Genomic DNA, 19,281 nt, shown 5'->3' with positions numbered 1-19,281 from the left:
AAGCCTCCAGCTCATACTGTCAGAATTGCTCCAGCTGATATAAATGTTTTAGCCTTGAATTTAATAATATTAGTTCCCATCTGCCAACTGGGAACAATCCTGTGTATAAAAATTTGCTTATGAAAATGTAAACTTCATGCTAGTGTTAGTCCATTTGCAACAAACACATTTTAATTAGTGTGGGAGAAAGCAGGAGAATGGGGTTGAGGGAAAGAGATCAGCCATGACTGAGTAGACTTGATGGGCCAAATGGCCTAATTCTGCTGCTATCACATATGAACTTATGAACATTTTTGTTGGAAGTAAAATCTGATCATAGGATCTGCAAGGAGTATTGTACTCACTACAATCTAGGGAAATGGGTGTGCCATTTTGCAACGTAGAAATTGTTTCTGTTATGACTTGGCATTACAGCCAATATTTTCATTTGAGTTAACTTTCTGTCACGTGTACAGAGGTACTGTGAAAAGCTTTTGTTGCATGCTAACCAGTCAGTGGAAAGACAATACACGATTACAATTGAGCTATTCACAGCGTACAGATACATGATAAGGGTATAACGTTTAGTGCAATATAAAGCCAGTAAGGTCCGATCAAAGATAGTCCGAGAGTCTCCAAAGAGGTAGATAGTAGTTCAGGACCACTATCTTTATATGGTTATATTTTCAAAGAAAAATCACAATGCTTAGACTCTTTTTAAAATGAAGTTACAAAATCCCAGGAAGGGACTAATCAATCACTAGTCTCCATATTGATTAGCCTGGCTTGCAGCTTTGGTATTGGCCTTTGGTTGCATTGTACTGCAATGGTCAAGCACAATCTCCTGTGCAATCATTCACTAAAAATACTATGGAAGTCGATGGGTTAAACTAAGCACATTCTACTGCTCCATTACTAGTTGCTGATACAGAGCCCTCCATAAAGTTTGGGATAAAGACCCATCATTTATTTATTTGTCTCTGTACTCCACAATTTGAGATTTGTAATAGAAAAAACTCACATGTAGTTAAAGTGCACATTGTCAGATTTTAATAAAGGCCATTTTTATACATTTTTGGTTTCACCATGTAGAAATTACAGCAGTGTTTATAGGCAGTCTGATGTTGATAAACAGCAATAAATGTTTCCAAAGGTGATGGAAAGACTGGAGGAAAGACTAGGTGCTGTGAGCTCTCTTAAGGGCCTGTCCCACTTACGCAATGTTTTTCGGCGTCTTGTCGGCACCTGTCATAGTCGCAGCAGGTCTCCGAAAATTTTCAACATGTTGAAAATCAGGCTGCGACCAGATAAAAGGTACGACTCTTTGGGTGGCAACTCACGACCATACAGGGGTTACCCCTCGACATGTGATTATTATTATTTTTTTTAATTACAATTCTCAAATTGTGGAGTATAGAGGCAAATAAATAAATGATGGGTCTTTGTCTCAAACATTATGGAGGGCACTGTATGTACCCTTTAGTTTGATTGTAATGTGGCCCAGACTTGCACTATTTTTGTGCTACCTTAGTCTACTTAAAGGATACATTTAAGTATCCTTAAATATACTTTTAGGTATATATAAGTTTTAAATATACTTTATAAAATCTGGTAAACTACAGTGTTTTCAGGATCAAAAACATTGAATGTGTTTCTTTATATATTGACATGGCACATGAAATTGCAGGTCCATTACAAGTGAGTAGAAAATGTCAGAGGGTGCTTTTGCCAAATTCCCAATTTAGTACAAGTGCCAGTCATACTTGATAGGGCAGAATTATCTTTAAAGACCCTTCACCACAAAGTGCCAATGTCTCCTTTCTCTGCAGATGATGTTCCAGTTACGTATGTTTGGAGCGATTTCTGTTCTTATTTTAGATATTTGGAATTTGAAGCGCTTGTTGTTCTAAAATACTTCCCTGGGTCAGTGAAGCTACTTTTACATTGACCTTGATGGGGTGTCTGCACCAGTGGTTCCTGACATACTGGCAACCCTGGCAGCTGTCTTGGTGTATCTGGGTAAATCAGCATTGCAATTGCTTTCAGGGGCATGATTCATGCGTCAAGAACTGGATGACACAGTGGCACCGCTGGCTCACAGTGCCAGAAACCCGGGTTGATTTCTGACCCTGGGTACAGTCTGTGTAGAATTTGCACGTTCTCCCATTGACCAAGTAGGTTTCCTCGTGAGGGTTTGTAGGTTAATTGGCTGTCTGTAAATTGTCCCTAGTGTGTAGGGAGTGAATGTGAGAGCGAGATAACAAAGAACTCGTGTGAGCGGATGATCGATAATTAGCATGGACTCGGTGGGCTGAACTGCAGCCTGTTTCCATGCTGTATCTCTAAATTAAACTGGGAGCACAAGTACCTTGAATTCAGTGTTTATGTAACGTAAGAGAGTGCTAATGATAAGGTTCTCACCCACATGTTTTTATTTATCCTTTCTATTGAGTACAATTCTCCATCTTGAATCTGGCAGATCATTTGTCTTTCAGAATTTGAAGGACATTAACTTGTTCCTGTTGAATTTATTAATTTTATTAGGGGTTGTCCTTGTTAGTCATGTGAGCACTTGGTGATGACCTTTAATTTAGGTTTTTTAGACTTCCAATTGTCTGGTGCTGCGCCTAATACCTCCTATATGTGCTGACTCCGTGGAGAGGTTTTTTTAATATTTAGTATTGGATATTTTAAGTTAAGCTATCTTTTGATTAACATGGCCTTGTATTTGTTTTCTTAAGGATTAAGGAAACTTAAGTCATTACTAGAAAAACCTGCCTGGAGAGGGAATGTGTACTTCGGCAAGGAAATTGCAGAGATTTCTGCCCTGTAGCCTTTTGGTTATTGGCATAGTTGGTAATTTCCACGTGACCTAAGATTTGCAAATTTCCTAATTGTAGTTATGCAAAGGCACATAGTAGGCCATTTGGATGAAAACTTGCTCTTTTATTGTAGTAGCGTCCAAAGTTTATCTTGAATCTAGTTGGCCTGTATGTTCAAATTTTTACTTATCACGATGTAGGTGCGTTTATAACAAGGACATCAATTTTTAAGTCAGATGATATCCCGGCTGACTTGTAATGTATGTTATTTTAATTAGTTAAAATTTGTTCCAGTCGATAAATTTCAGTCGCTATGAAGTTGCAGTTTATTCATTTTTGGTTTAAGGTGGATAAATCTAGCTTTCAACGTGCTCATATAAACCACTGACAAATTCTCATCGCTGTTTCTCAAACAGATTGTGGCTGTAGTAAAGATGGCCATTAGAAGAAGTGTGGTGGAAAAGGTTTAGGAAATAAATGTTCACATTTGCATGAAAGTTATTTTCTTGAAATAAAACGAAGCCTGAGCTAGTCTAATTATTGCTGCCTATTTCAATGTAGTTTATGGAGACTCATTTTTGGCTATGTTTTGTTTATAATAGGAAAGAGGCACTATTTTGTCCAACTCCCAAGGAACAAACTTTATTCCTACATGTTGAGATTGAAATCAATTTACTCCTTAATCTGGATAATATTTTGGTTTGCTGTTGACAACATATTGATGTCTTCTGATCCAGCATTTATATTTAATTGAAGGAACACATAGCCCTCTTCCTAAATTACGAAAGCTACCTAAGGCGTTGCCTTTAATAACCTCAACACCTCTAAACTTCACAGCCAGTGAAGTGCTTTTCAAATGGAGTTGATATGTTGAAACATTGCAACAGACAGTTTGCATATAGAGAGTAAGATGTAAATAACCAGGGTGGTTCATTTGAGATGACCAAAGCATGTAATATTGGTCAGGAGACTGGAGTAGCTGTCTGAGCCTGGCATAGCTGTTTAAAATATGAAGGATGTATTATCTGAAACTGCATAATTGACAGAACACGTTGGTACATTTTCTAAAGGTTGCTGGAAGCTGCACTAAAAACTTTGCATAATATTCTTGACACATTTTAGTTTTAATTAATCACTTGTACTCATTTCAAATATTGGTTAATTTCAATATTTTTTTCTCCAAAATTGCTGATTTAAATCCAGGTTTGCTACAGACAGATATGAATGACATCAAAGGAATGCAAGATTTAACTTAGATATTGCAGATTATTACAACAACTGTTGTTGATAGGAGATGGTTGAAAGCTTCAAGTTCCTAGGGTTCCATATTGCCAGAAACCTAATCTGGTCTCTTCACACACATTAGGTGATCAAAAAAGCGCATTAGCAGGATTTATTTTCTTGGGTGTCTGAGAAGATACGGCATGTCCACGAGATGTGCTGTAGGAAGTCTGCTTCACAGTGTGCTCACAGTCTGGTATAGCATCTACTCTACTCTTGACTTCCTGAACCTGCAGAGAGTGGTGAATACAGCCCAGTTCATCACAGGCTTATCGTTTTCCTCTGGCTAGTCCATCTTCAGGATGCTTTGTATCAGGAAGGCTGGAAATATCGTCAACGATGCATGGCGCTCTGGCCATTTTCTCTTCTTTCTCTTACCAGATATATATGGCCATATATTAACCTGAATCTCATCTCATGTTGAGAAAGGCTTGAAGATGGTCGATTTTCTCAGTGGTTTCAGATTGAATGACCGAAGAATACTTGTCAAACATCCAGGATGGTGCTTGTCTATTGCTTTAGTCTGTCTTGTTAGGTGTCATTCAGATTTAAATGTTGCACTTCTGCAAGTAAGAATTTCATTGTTCTCTTTCAGGATAAATGACAATAAAACATTATTGACTCCTGGTATGGCTAGTAGGGGTGTTGAGTAATGAGGATCTTTGTTTCACGTCAGAAATAGAAGTAATCTTCACTGAATAATCAATTTTAGTTTGCGTTTTATACTGATTCTTCAGATCTCGTAATCCCTTTTCTGAAGGCATACGGCTTAGATTATTAATATTTTCTCATTAGCACCTTTATTTTCCTTATAGTTGATAAGGTTAATTTGAGTATTTTCCATCATATGCTTGGTTCTGTTCGCATTAATATGCAGTCCACAAATCATAAAGATTGAAAATGACCAACTGTTGAGCTCTTGGAGGTTTTTAATTAAAAAGAAAAGAGGTTCCAGCACCACTTTTCTATCGACATTGGTTTCTGTGATCCAAAAAATGAAATAGTAATTGTAAATCTGAAATAAAATACTCAATGCTCAGCACGACTGGCAAAATCTTGAAGAGACGGTTAATGTGTCAGATTGATCAATCGTATATTTTTTTCTTGGGAGTCTGTTCTGTTTCCATCGAAAGCGATTGGTTTGGTTATACCCAAACACATGTCAAAAGGGGGCACTATTCAAATTTTCTGGATAATAAGTTTAGTTTAGAGATTCAGTGGGGAAACAGGCCCTTCGGCCCAACGAATATGCACTGTCCAGTGATCCCCGCACACTAACACTATCCTACACACATGAGGGATCATTTACAATTTTACCAAGCCAATTAGCCTACTAACCTGTCGGTCTTTGGAGTTGTAAGTTGTAATGTACTAATTATATATCCAATGAAAATGAGCAAAATATTAAGTATTTGCAAGATTTTTAATGAGAAGATAAACTCCTAGCCACCCTTCCAATATCCAATGTTAAAGACAGATTAATCATACTTGTGCAGTCACCTGTTTAGAATGGGTTGATGCAGTGTTGGTATTGATTTTTGTTTTGCTCGTGTTCTTACAAGTGTTGCACTGACCTTCATCTTTCGTATTACAATCCCAAATGAAAATCTGTTTCACTTGATGGCATTTCTGAAGTATAATACAAAGTGTTGACCTTTTTGGTTCCCCTCTCAGGACGTCTCCTTTCTCTCATTTCTGCCCCACCCCCACTCCCCCTTAGCACAACGATGGTTAGGAAGTCATTTAAACAATGTCGGGTACAAGCTGTAAGAATAAATAAACTGTTATAAAGTTTTTTTTGTAAAGGTCTGGTATTTGTTGCTAGTGGAGACTTGCATTCAAACATTCTGAAAATCTTTTGTTTCTGCAGAAATAAGCAGAGTACGAAAGGACATGTATACAGATACAATGAATGGCCTTGTTGATAAGCTGCCAATGGACCTACCAGATCCCATAGGACCTATTATGCAGTTACAAGAAAAACTATTTGTGCCTGTGAAAGAATATCCAGATGTAAGTATTTCTTGAAATTGTGTCTTTTTTGTGGAAAAGGCTATGAATTCATGGAACTTTTTTGTAAAGTTTGCAGAATGTTTACCCAGATGGGCAGAAACCTATTACAGTCGTAAGTTGAAGAGGTTTTTTGGTTGTACCTATCTGTTTTTAATGCAATATCAATTAACTTTGGAGGGATAGGACTAAAGTTTATGGTGTAATAATTGGGTAATTTTGTTACAAGGGCAATGTCAAGCATCTCGATGCGTTTTTAAATGGAGTTTCAGGGATTGAAAGTTTGAGGGATGATTTGCCCGAAATGGATTTGTATGTGAGGAAACTTCATGAAACAATGTTAACGGGTGCAGAAAGCTGTCTCCCACGTAGCTGCATTACCAAGAACTTTAAGCCTAAGCAGTTATGAACAAACTAGAAATTGAATGAGGGCTGGAGGGGGTTTGATGTTCAACTGATTTAAATGTTGTGTGGCAGGTTTGTTAGCTGACAGCAGTTGAGGTTGCTTGAAAACTTGGGGAATAATAGTATCTCGCATAATCTAAATATGTTTTAGATGCTAAGGCAATGAAAGTAGGTTTGTTTCTTAAAAAAAAAAGCTAAATCTTGAGGACTAGTTATACATTCAAATTTAATACTGAAATGTAATTTATTCAAATGAGTTTTGACATATGTATTAACACCCAAGTGGTTTGGTGAAAGCACCATGTCTGTACTACAGACACGGAAATCCAAGCTTGGCTCGTGATCTCAGCAGTGGCCTGCAAAAAGATAATTATTTATGCAATCACTGCAGAAACTTGAATCAGTCCAAATTGCCGACTCCTGTTGCACATTTTAATTGTTTGTGTGCATGTGTTCATATGCCTGTCACAAATTTTGTTTCGGTAGTGCGTGGGGCAGTGCAGTAGCACAGCTGGTAGAGTGCTGCCTCAGTGCCAGAGACCTGGGTTCCATCCTGATCTCGGGTGCTGTTCTCCCTGTGATCACATGGGTTTCCTCCAGGTGCTCTGGTTTTCTCCCACATTCCAAAGGTGTGGGTTTGTAGGTGGGTCAGGGGTGGTGAAATTTCGAGTTTAGATCAGAGATACAGAAACCAGCCCTTTTGCCCACCGAGTCCGAGCTGACCAGTGATCCCCGTACATAGTAAATAATATGCTACACACTGGACAATTATAAATTTGCACCAAGCCAATTAACCGGCAAACCTGTACTGTACGTCTTTGGATTGTGGGAGGAAACCGAAGATCTCGGAGAAAACCCAGGCAGCTACGGGGAGAAAGTACAATCTCCGTACAGACAGCACCCATAGTTGGGATCTATCTCGGGTCTCTAGCCCCTTGAGTTTTGTGGATATAGTCGCAGAATAAAGTGAAAGTGATATATTTTAAGGATTGTGAATTGTTGGAAGTTGTGTATTGAGGAAGGAAAATGAAGTCACTATCAGCTGTGATCTTATTGAATGGTGGGGGAAGGCTTGAGATTCCCTATGGTTTACTCCATTTCTATTTTTGTGTTGAAGGCTAAATGGTGTCAAGCATTACCCATTCTCCTCCAGATGTAAAACACCAAATAGTTGTAGTAATTTGAAAGTCAAGAGTCAAGAATGCTTAAATGTCCTATATACTGACACAGAACAATAAAATTCTTACTGCAGCATAGGTCAATAAATGGAATAACACTTCGCTAATGTTATATGAAAAATACAATAAATTAGTATTGTAACCTTGAGTGCAAAAAAATGTAATTCCATCATGCAATCCAAGACGGTCTATAAGAAAATACAGGAGATCATAGTTGCTGAACTTAATGTTGTGTAGTGTTCAAGAGCCTGTTTTCAGGCTCTTGACACCATCCTGATGGTAGTAGCAAAATGAGGGCAGGGCCTGGTTGATGTGCATTTTCCATATTAGCTGCCTTTTTGAGGCCGTGCCTCCGATAGATCCATTTGATCGTGGGGAGGTCAGTGGTATTTAAGTATATAGTTCAGTGCAATTATCATCATACATCGACACTCCCCGATTAAGTGCCCCATGCATGGAAACAGCCCACTGAGCTCATATGCAATTGTCGCCAGATTTTTGTGCCACTTTACGCAGTCCAAGTTGCAGTTGGCCATAAAGGCTCATTGCACCCGTCACCTCATTCGGAAAATAGACACAAAATGCTGCAGTAACTCAGCGGGTCAGTCAGCATCTCTGGAGAAAAGGAATAGGCGTTGTTTCGGGTCAAGACCCTTTCCGGATTGCCAGCGAGTCGTCCTTCTCGCCAGACCTTCAGCCTTCGTGCCCCAGGTGCTCCTCCTGCAGCCGACCTTGAATCTCCTTCGTTCTGGACATTTGAGTTGCTGAACCAGGCCCTGATGCAGCCAGTCAGCATGTGCTCTACTGTACACCTATAGCGTATTCATCGACATACTGAATCATCTGAGGAAGTAGAGGCGATGCTGAGTTTTCTTAGCTATTGCATTGATGTGCTGCACTGAGGACTGATCTTTGGAGATGCACATGGAGATGAGCTGTTGACTTTGTTGGGAAGAATCTGGAATAAGGGTCATTCATTGAGTACCATGGGGAGGAAGAACACGCTGAAGAAGGGTCTCGACTCAAAACGTCACCCACTCCTTCTATCCAGAGATTCCTGTTCCGCTGAATTACTTCAGCATTTTGTGTCTACAGTGTAAACCAGCATCTGCAGTTCTTTCCAACACATCCAAATCTCTCTTGACTCTTATCAGAAGTGTGGATGCTGGCTTTGGTTGATAATTTTTGACTGTTTTTGTATAATGTTTATTTGAAGGACTAGTATCTCACATTTCAAAGGTCTTTTATTGTCACGTGTACCAATTAAGGTACAGTGATATGCGAATTTAATTTGTTTAGCATTTTATGGAAATGTTACCCTGCTGAAGAATGAAATGCAGTATATTGACCTTGAGTTTAGAAAATAAATTCAACTAATGCAATCATAATTCTATTCCCAATTTTAGTAGTTGAAGACAATATGTTTCGACAGCAATTATTCTGAAGGTAAAAAAGGCGAATCTGAAGGTTGCTAAACACAGTTCCTTTTGAAGCAGAGCTGATTGCAGCGGTGCTTTTAGAATAGGGATCAATGTTGCTGTCTGCCTGATCATAGGTAGTGTTTTGGGGTGTTCTTCAGTGCCACAGTAGCATTGATTTACTGAAAAATTAGCTTTCTTTAATATATTGGCTCTTAGCAATTTATAATTTTGTATATTTAGCAATCTGCGAGTTGTTATTATTTGTCCCCTAAGCTTGTACTACAAAACAATTGCATGCTCTAACATATTAGTGTTCATATCTTAAGTAACATTGGTGCTTTTAGATGGAAGAGTGAAAACCCTGGATGTTGTAAATACCTTGGGAAGTGTAAGATTATTTTGAGCTATAGAAATTTCCAAGTTTGATGTCGGATATTTTCTCCTGCAGTTAATACTTTTGACCACCTTGTGTTTAAGCTGAACAGTAACATGCATTTCTGTACAGTTTAGTTGTCTGTCATTATCCAGGCATGTGTTAGAAACCATACAGAATTTTAGTTAAGTCATAGCTTTCTTTAAATTAAGTACTTCCCTACAAATTAAAAATGATTCCATACGGGTGTATATTCATGCTCATGAAAAATTGGACTAAGTGCTAGAATAACTCAATGGGTCAGGCAGCAGATCTGGTGATGTTTCAGGTTAGAACCCTTCTTCAGACTTTCTACTTGGGTACATTCTGAGGAATGATCATGCTAATAGAATTGACACTTGAGGCTGTATTATGCAACAACGAGTTGCTGTATGTTCGGAGTTTGCACGTTCTCCCTGTGACCATGTGAGTTTTCTCCAGGTGCTCTGGTTTCCTCCCATACTCCAGGCTATACAGATGTACAAGTTTGTAGGTTATTTGGCTTCGATAAAATTGCAGATAGTTCCTAGTGTGTAGGATAGTGCTAGTGTATGGGGTGATCGCTAGTCGGCACGCCGAAGGGCCTGTTTCCAAATGCTTTGGGTGTGTATCGAATTATTTCGAATTTTAAGATCAAGAATGCTATACTGAATTGGTGCTCTCGTCGGACAGTGCACATCGGGAATTGGCCCAGTAAAGTGCAACTGCAGTTGTTTCAAGCCGTCTGTTAACAGCTTGTATGAGAACTGTGATTGTTCACTTTTCTCATCAACAGAAGTAACAAGATTGCGGTATTAGTCAGCAAAACCTGGCCACAGTAATATCTGCATTAAGAAAGCAATACATTCTGATGTTTACATTCCAATGTCCTTAACAAACAACAGGCGTTTTCATAATGTATTAAAAGTGTTACTGGTCCAGGATCTTGCCATCTTTCTAATGGTTTTGCTGGTCCTATATTAAAATGGTAAATCTTGAGTACACCAGAATTCTTGTAGTTATCAATTTCTAATTAGCAAGAAGTTCTTGTCCTCAGCAGAATTATCACGCTTTACTTTCGAAAAGAACATTTTGGTTTCGAATGGGTCAATGAAGCTGTTTCAGGGGGTCATGTAGGATTTCCAATTTAAGCTTTAAAACTTGAGGTCACTGTTTTGAAAGAGAGGGGAGTAACATGAAGAAATGTGTAAAATCAGATTTAAAAAAAAATCTACAGCAACATTTGGTTGTAACTGGATATTGATTTAAAAAAAAATCTATTTCATTTCTCCCTTTTTAGTCTTGGGAAGCCAATTTAACTGGCTTGTAATTCATGACCATTTATGTTCCATTTAAGGTTTAAAATGCTGCTGTAAATTTTGCATGAGCTTAAAACTGCTTATTGCGGTGTGACGTGTTCTCAAAATTGTTGTGGATAAATTAATGATTCCTCACAGTCACCTGAGAGATTGACTATGGTCGAGGGAAGTAGTGATTGGGTGACTGACCTAAAATCAGTAATTTATTCAGCAAATGTTAAACCTGCAGTTCTGGTAATACTGAGCAAATTTAAAGTGCCTTTTTTGCCTGAAGATGATTTGATCTTTCAGCTGTGTTGTGACTTGTAGATTTATGGAATGTTATGAGTCATACCTGAAAAAGCATGATTGGCATTACTAACTGAAATTAATGCAGTTAACACTGCTTTGCAAATCTCCCGAACTACGTTTGTTGTCCAACACCAGCCTTGCATGATATAAAGCAGACAATGCTTGCACCACTCAGCATGTCAGGCAGCATCTCTAGAAATAAACACTTTATATTGTGGGTCCTGGATCCTCCCCAATACCTGACTTGCTGAGTATTTCTGACATCTGTTTTATTTCAGATTTTCAGCATCTTCAGTATTTTATAAGCAACCATTTAAAAAATAAAGGCACCAGGAAGTCTACTGCAGCGTAGGAGGCAATGCTGCTGCCTCACAGATCCCGTTAGCAGGGTTTAATCTTGGCCTTTCGTATTCTGTCTGGTTTGCATGTTGTCACTGTTTGACTATTTAGGTTCCCACTGGGTGTTCACGTTTCCTCTAAAATCCCAAAGGTGCTAATTAGTAGGTTGCTTGACTCATGTCAATTAGCTGAAGTGTAGATGAAAGGGGAATTGGTTTAACATGAGAGAGAATAGGCTGCAGAAATTTGGCAGATTGGGAATCAAGGCTATAGATGGCCATTTTGCCCATTGACTATAGTAAGGAAGTGTATATTCGTCTTTTAAAAATTTAATGTCTGGAAATTATTTAGTTTGAATAAGTAAACATTGCTTTTATTCTAGTTTAATTTGGAGATACAGTGTGGAAACGGGTCATTCGGCCTGCCGAGTCCACGCCGACCAGCGATCCCCGTACACTAGCACTATCCTACACATTAAAGTAATTTACAATCTTTACCAAAGCCAATTAACCTACAAAACTGTATGTCTTTGGAGTGTGGAAGGAAAACGGAGCACCCAGAGAAAGTCCATGCGGTCACAGGGAGAATGTACAAACTCTGTACAGTCAGCACCCATAGTTAGGATTAAACCAGGCTCTCTGACGCTATAAAGGAGCAACTCCACCACTGTGCCACTTAATCTCTTATGATTATTTCTGCTTCTGAATTTTCCATTTAAACTTAGATTTTGGTGACTTTGCAACTTCACCTCAAAGTTGCAGGAGGAATACACTTATTGGATTCGTAAATCTACGGGACTATTGTATGTTACTTCAGTTAATGCCCAGACACACTTGTATTTCACTCTTTGACCTTGCACAGTTGGACAATAAAATTTACAGTGAGCCAGATTAGTTTAAAGGTAGCAGTAAATACACAGGACTCTGTCTGCAAATGGCTGTATCCCAGACCTCGAGCCTTGCTCTGGCTGTACACCTGGACCACAGACCACACCCCAGATCTGGCTGCACTCTGGACCCCTGGCTTGTACTCCAGAGTAATGAGTATCCCAGATACTGAACCATAAAGGTTTCTAAATAATACCAGATATTCAGTTGTAAAGTGTTTTGTGTTGAAATAAATTAGAATTAAATTGTAATACAGATGTTTGCTTGAACAGTGCCAATGATTTAGCAGATATATACTAATATACTAACTCGCTAGAATTTAGGAGATTGAGAGGGGATCTTATAGAAACGTACAAAATTCTTATGGGGTTGGACAGGCTAGATGCAGGAAGATTGTTCCCGATGTTGGGGAAGTCCAGGACAAGGGGTCACAGCTTAAGGATAAGGGGGAAATCCTTTAGGACCGAGATGAGAAGAAACTTTTTCACACAGAGAGTGGTGAATCTCTGGAACTCTCTGCCACAGAGGGTAGTTGAGGCCAGTTCATTGGCTATATTTAAGAGGGAGTTAGATGTGGCCCTTGTGGCTAAAGGGATCAGGGGGTATGGAGAGAAGGCAGGTACGGGATACTGAGTTGGATGATCAGCCATGATCATATTGAATGGCGGTGCAGGCTCGAAGGGCCGAATGGCCTACTCCTGCACCTATTTTCTATGTATCTATGTTTAGTCAAATAACACTGCTGGGCTGCACAATGGCACATCGGGTAGAGCCGCTGCCTCGCAGTGCCAGAGACTGGTTTGATCCTAACTTTAGGTGCTGTCTGTATGGTGTTTACACTTTCAGTGACCGTGTGGGTTTCCTCCAGGTGTTCCGGTTTCCTTCCACGTCCAAAAGACATGCTGATTTGTAGGTTAATTTACCTCTAACTTGCCCCTAGTGTGTTGGCAGTGAAGGAGAAAGTGGGATAATGTGGACCTAGTTTTAATGGGTGATCAATGATTAGTGTGGCTCGGTGGGCTGAAATACCTGTTTCTGTACTGTATCTCTGAACTTTAAGCAAACTGGTCAGCGCAACCTGTCTTTGCTGTTGGATTTCATGATCATTTGAGGTAGAGGGCATAGATTATTCTTGATCAGTTCCCCAGAGTGTAAATGGTATGTGCGATTAAGTTCTGTTTGATTTGAAATTATCGATCAAGTCAGTGTTGGAGCCAAAACTAAAATGTATGTAAGTAGTATTACCCTCAAGTGGTCACCTGTTTGCTGTTTTGTGGCTAAGGGAGTGTATAAAGGGAAATGATCTTTTTGTCTCTTCCCATTGATAACGTGTTAAACAATGAGCCTTAGAGTAACTTGCATTCTTTGAATATTCCTGACCGTTTACATTGGGGATGTTACAAAACTGGAATTTTTGAATTCCTATTGCCTTTGTGCTAGGTTTGTGACTGATTTACTGTCTTTTTATCATGTGAAATGGTCTTGAGAAAAACACCTTTGGTGGCTCTGGATGGCATGCAGGCTGTGCTGAGTGCAATATTTTACCCTAAACCTGGTGCCACTTGGGTGGTGTCACTTAGGCATCCTAATGCTAGGGGTAGGAGGTTGTAACAAAATCTTTGGATGTTTCATCTTTGTAAATGTTCATACTTTCACTCCAGCTTTTAAATTTTCATGGAAAAAGACGTAAGCACTCAACCCAAGCAGTATCTGGACTAGGAAGAGATGATCTGGATTGTTCACTAAGCAGTAAACCAGTGATACACGGCACCATCTTTGGAAGTTGTTTGCAGGTTTTCTGAACTTCTCCTCTTTGGTGATTTATTGGCCGTGGGCCAGTTTGGGGCTATCCCTGACATCAGAGATATCCTCAAGCAGACACAAAATGTTGGAGTAATGCTGTAGGAATGTGTGACGTTTCGGGTCGAGGCCTTTCTTCAGACTCTGTTTGTAAACCAGCATCTGCAGTTCCTTCCTACACATATCCTTAAGCAGGGTGAGCAAGCAATCACGTTGCACTTTTAGTTGGCACACAGGGAAGTACATTTTGTCCAGATGTGTTAATAATGATCTAAATTGCCAAATTTAAAGTACAAGTTTACTGTAGATGCTTAAATATGTTATTTTAATTAAAAAATATAAAATCTCATTTGTATTTTCTGCAACTAAGCATGTGGATTTTTTCTTTTGTGGGAGTCTGTCCACTGGTTCGTGACGATTACATTGGAGGCTGGAAAACTGTATACTCTGCAGGGAAGTGGGGGTTCATTAAAACTGGCATTCATTTCCCTGCTCATCCATGCACATTTGCAAACTGCAAAGTGGCATGACAACAAAATGCTAAAGATAGACACAAAGTGCTGGAGTAACTAGCGGGTCAGGCAGCATCTCTGGAGGTGAGATTAGAGTATGTCCGGGGAGTAGAGAAGTCAAGAGAGAAAAAGGTCCAGAGAGGGTAGATGGCTGTCCAAGAGGAGGAGGAAGGTTGGAGACGGGAGAACGGGTCCTCACTGGGAGGTGAGGACTCCTTCCCATAGAAGGTGGCACAGAGATGGAGGTGACGGAAGTAAAGCTCTGGCATGGCAAACTTAGAACTCGTTGAGATAAATGCTGTTTGTTCCTAAATGGAAGTAGAAGCAAAAGCAGGAAATTTACCAGTGGAGCTTGCTGTGTTGATCAGAAAGCTTGATTCTCTCTCTCTAATCTAATTTCTCCAACTGACTCTTGCATGCCTTGATCTCTTTAGAAACAAAATAGTATTCTGACTAAGCACTCAATCCTTTGTAGATAGAGGGGCAGAAAATTCCAATGATACAGTTTGAAGAAATGTGAGAAATAGTACAATACAGCCCTTCAAGTCTGCTCTTCCATTCAGTAACACAGCTCATTGTCCATCCCTGCCCTTTGTTGTTTTCCAGGACCGTCCCCATTTCTTTTGCCTTATTGCCTTGAAATTTCATTTTTGAATATGCACTACAACTCTGCCATATGGGGCAGAAAACTGTAGTGCTGTACTGTTCTATGTTCACTGTAACCACATCTTGTTAACCTTACCACGGCTCCCTTCATTCCTAAGTGGCATCTACTCAAAAACTGTGTCCCTAGTCTTGTTTCAGTCTGGGGAAACATTCCCCTTCAGTATCTACTCTGTCATCCCCTTTAAGAATTCTGTAAATTTCAATAAGATCTCCCCTCATGTTTGTAAACTTGACAATGCAATCATGGTTCACGTCTGGAATTAGTTTTGTGAATCTTTACTGCATATTTCAATGGCAGACCAAAACTGCACATGCTACTTTAGGTGTGGAATCGCTAAGGACTTGTGCAATTAGACTCAAATCTCTTTTTGTAATAATGCTAATGTTGCATTTGTCCTCCTAATTGCTTGCTGTGACAGCTTCGGTGACTTGTGCACTAGAAGGCCAAGGGCTCTGAATATTGAGAATACCCAGCTCTTAGTAATTTAATAGATACCGCTTTGCCATTGGATGTACCAAAATGGGCGTCCTCTTGCTCTTGTATTCCGTCACCCCTCGATCAGAAACTTTAGCTTTATTCTTTGTAAATCCTCTTTTCCCGAGTGCCTGCATTCTGTTGTAGTTCAGGTCTCTTTTTTTCCCTGTTGCCAGCCGGGCAACCTCGGCAGCTTTTTAGATTGCCAAATGACAGTTTAGGTGGTCATTTAAGACGGATTGCATGACGCGTGCGATAATGTGCTCGGATGAAGTGTGTAGTTACCAGTTGGAATTATGGTCAATGAAGCATTCACATATTATTTCTGCATCAAATAAAGTTGCAAACTAAATATATTCACCAATCAAGACATGATATATACCACAATGCACAAGATTACAATACAGTATCTCATCTCTTTTTAGATGTTGCAATGAATGCAATTTCTATTATATCTTTCCAATTCCAAACACAAATCTTGTTGGATTATTCAGCGTATGATCAACCTCGGTGAGACCAAGCGCAGGTTTGGCGATCGCTTTGCACAACACCTCCACTCAGTTCGCAATAACCAACCTGATCTCCCGGTGGCTCAGCACTTCAACTCCCCCTCCCATTCCGAATCTGACCTGTCTGTCCTGATCTTCCTCCATGGCCAGAGCAAGGAACAGCACCTCATATTTTGCTTGGGTAGTTTACACCACAGCGGTATGAACATTGGCTTCTCCAATTTCAGGTAGTCCTTGCTTTCTCCCTCCTTCCCCTCCCATTCTCAGCTCTCCCACAGCCTACTGTCTCTGCTTCTTCCTTTCTTTTTCCCGTCTCCCCCCCCCCCCCCAAACCCCTCCCACCCGACATCAGTCTGAAGAAGGGTCTCGACCCGAAACGTCACCTATTCCTTTGCTCTATAGATGCTGCCTCACCCGCTGATTTTCTCCAGCTTTGTCTCCCAACGGGATCCCACCACCGACCACATCTTTCCATCTCCTCCCCTGTCGGCTTTCTGCAGAGACTGCTCCCTCCGTAACTCCCTGGTCAATTCGTCCCTTCCCACCCAAACCACCCCCTCTCCTGGCACTTTCCCTTGCACCTGCAGGAAATGCTACACTTGTCGCTTTACCTCCCCCCTTGACTCCATTCAAGGACCCAAGCAGAGTCCTGCACCTCCTCCAACCTCATCTGTTGTATCCGCTGCTCTAGGTGTCAGCTGCCCTAGATCGGTGAGACCAAGCATAGGCTTGGCGATCGCTTCGCCCAACACCTCCGCTCAGTTCGCAATAACCAACCTGATCTCCCGGTGGCTCAGCACTTCAACTATCCCACCCATGTCAGAATCGATTGCTTACTGACAAGTGTCCTCAAAGGTTTGGATAGACTTGGTTTATACTCTCTAGAATTTACGAGATTGAGAGGGGATCTTATAGAAACTCACAAAATTCTTAAGGCTAGGCTAGATGCAGGAAGATTGCTCCCGATGTTGGGGAAGTCCAGGACAAGGGGTCACAGCTTAAGGATAAGGGGGAAATCCTTTAAAACCGAGATGAGAAGAACTTTTTTCACACAGAGAGTGGTGAATCTCTGGAACTCCCTGCCACAGAGGGTAGTCGAGGCCAGTTCATTGGCTATATTTAAGAGGGAGTTAGATGTGGCCCTTGTGGCTAAGGGGATCAGAGGGTATGGAGAGAAGGCAGGTACGGGATACTGAGTTGGATGATCAGCCATGATCATATTGAATGGCGGTGCAGGCTCGAAGGGCCGAATGGCCTACTCCTGCACCTAATTTCTATGTTTCTATGTTTATGGTTTTAGAAGAAAGTTTCATAGTAACTAAGAAATGGAAGGCCAATATCAGCATTTTTATATTCAAGGCAATTTATTTTGAACATACAAATGTTTACATGGAAAAAATATTAATCATTACATTGTCTGGCCTTTGAAGTTAGCTTTGAACTTGCAAATGTACAGCCAACTTGCTCATTGCAAATGAAATACAAATACTTCCATTTGGCCGAGAAAGGGCGTTCACATGTCCCGACACAGCAATGTGTTATATATTTGATAGCCTAATGCAATATCATCCTGGACTTATGATTGTCAAAGTATGTATGAGCTCCATTTAAGCTGATGGTAAAGATAAAAGATCAAACAGAAAATTGATGTTTCTGTACACTTCCAAACAAAATTGCACGTGTTTTCAACATAACAGAATATAGACACTGCACTGTATGAATCTCGACTCTGTCCTTTTGAAAAGCTTGCTTGTTGAAGGAAAGAACTTGATCAAAATAAAATGCCAGAAAAAGTGGCAGCTAAATGTTAATGCACTGCCTTTTGGCAAGGCAGAGGTAGAAGTCTGAAAGTAGGGAAGATTGCATTACCATAATAACATGTAAAATATGAAATGGATATGAATATGTGGGTGGCAAAAGGTGTGGTGCTGAAGGTTGTGTGTGGTGTCTATGCCTTTTGCAAGTGTGAGTAATTATACTAAGCTTTAAATGCTTGTTTCGGAGCCTCCCTCGGCAAAATGCGTGTGGTGTATTTAACGTTAATGATCATATGATGCAAAATATATTGGATTAGACAGCTTGTTCTAAATGTGCATATTTTTAATCTTGCACCTCTTTGCTTTATACTCTATAATAAGTTTAAGAGCATTTTGTACCAATGAATGTGGTTTGCAATAAATTTGCCCCATTGTAATGTGTGCATATTGCATGAATTGTAATATCCATGTCATTATTTTACATGTTATTGTGGTAATGCAATCTTCCCTACTTTCGGACTTCAACCTCTGCCTTGCCAAAAGACAGTGCATTAGCATTTAGCTACACTTTTTCTGGCATTTTATTTTGATCCAATTCTTTCCTTCAACGAGAAAGCTTTTCAAAAGGACAGAGCCAAGAGTCAAACAGTGGAAAAGTTGAATACTTCCCCGGATTTACCAATGGACAGCCAATCCTTTTCACAGCTGACCTTCAATATTGCATCCTGCTAAACTTCAATTCATTAAGTCATTTATCCAAGACCTTTGCCTTAGATCTGCACGGATTCAGTTCTTTGTTCACATTCACCCTGCCCTGACTCCACCAGTGCTCAAACATTTAACTCTGTACATTTCTGCAATTTGAGCTTGTGTATTGTTCAATTTTGGATGCACTATTTGGCATGCATCCTAAGCTGCTGTCTCTTTTGAAATGTGCTCTTTCATTTTCCAAAACCATGGTCAAGACTTTTTAAAAGGGTCGGAAGGGCAGATGATGTCATGGCATCTATGAAAAATATGAATTTGTGGACTAAAGACTGATTGGTATTATTTAGCAATTCAATATTTTCCACATGAGTTTGGCTTCAACTGAAGGGTGATAGCAATGTGGAAATTGTCATTGCCACACATTGTCTGTATCCTCCATTGCATCAGTGTGACCATAGCTCATCTATACACAAGAAGGAAACATTTGAGTTGATCTTATCTTGAATTGTTTACTGGATTTAATGCATAGCA

General features: G+C 40.0%; 1 protein-coding gene across 10 annotated transcripts in view; it reads left to right on the top strand.

The window, feature by feature from the left end:
* Positions 1–19,281, top strand: part of LOC116988304 (protein quaking-like) — a 95,241-nt gene that overhangs the window by 21,868 nt on the left and 54,092 nt on the right. For all 10 annotated transcript variants that reach the window (XM_033044891.1, XM_033044893.1, XM_033044892.1 and 7 more), the window contains exon 2: positions 5,953–6,095. In XM_033044891.1, coding sequence (XP_032900782.1) covers positions 5,953–6,095 — 143 coding nt within the window. The remainder of the gene's footprint in view (positions 1–5,952; positions 6,096–19,281) is intronic.

Source organism: Amblyraja radiata, chromosome 27 (genome assembly GCF_010909765.2).
Source record: "Amblyraja radiata isolate CabotCenter1 chromosome 27, sAmbRad1.1.pri, whole genome shotgun sequence".
In the NCBI taxonomy this organism is placed as follows: Eukaryota; Metazoa; Chordata; class Chondrichthyes; order Rajiformes; family Rajidae; genus Amblyraja; species Amblyraja radiata.
Note: the sequence above shows the minus strand (reverse complement) of the source record. Positions and strands in the feature narration are given on the sequence as shown.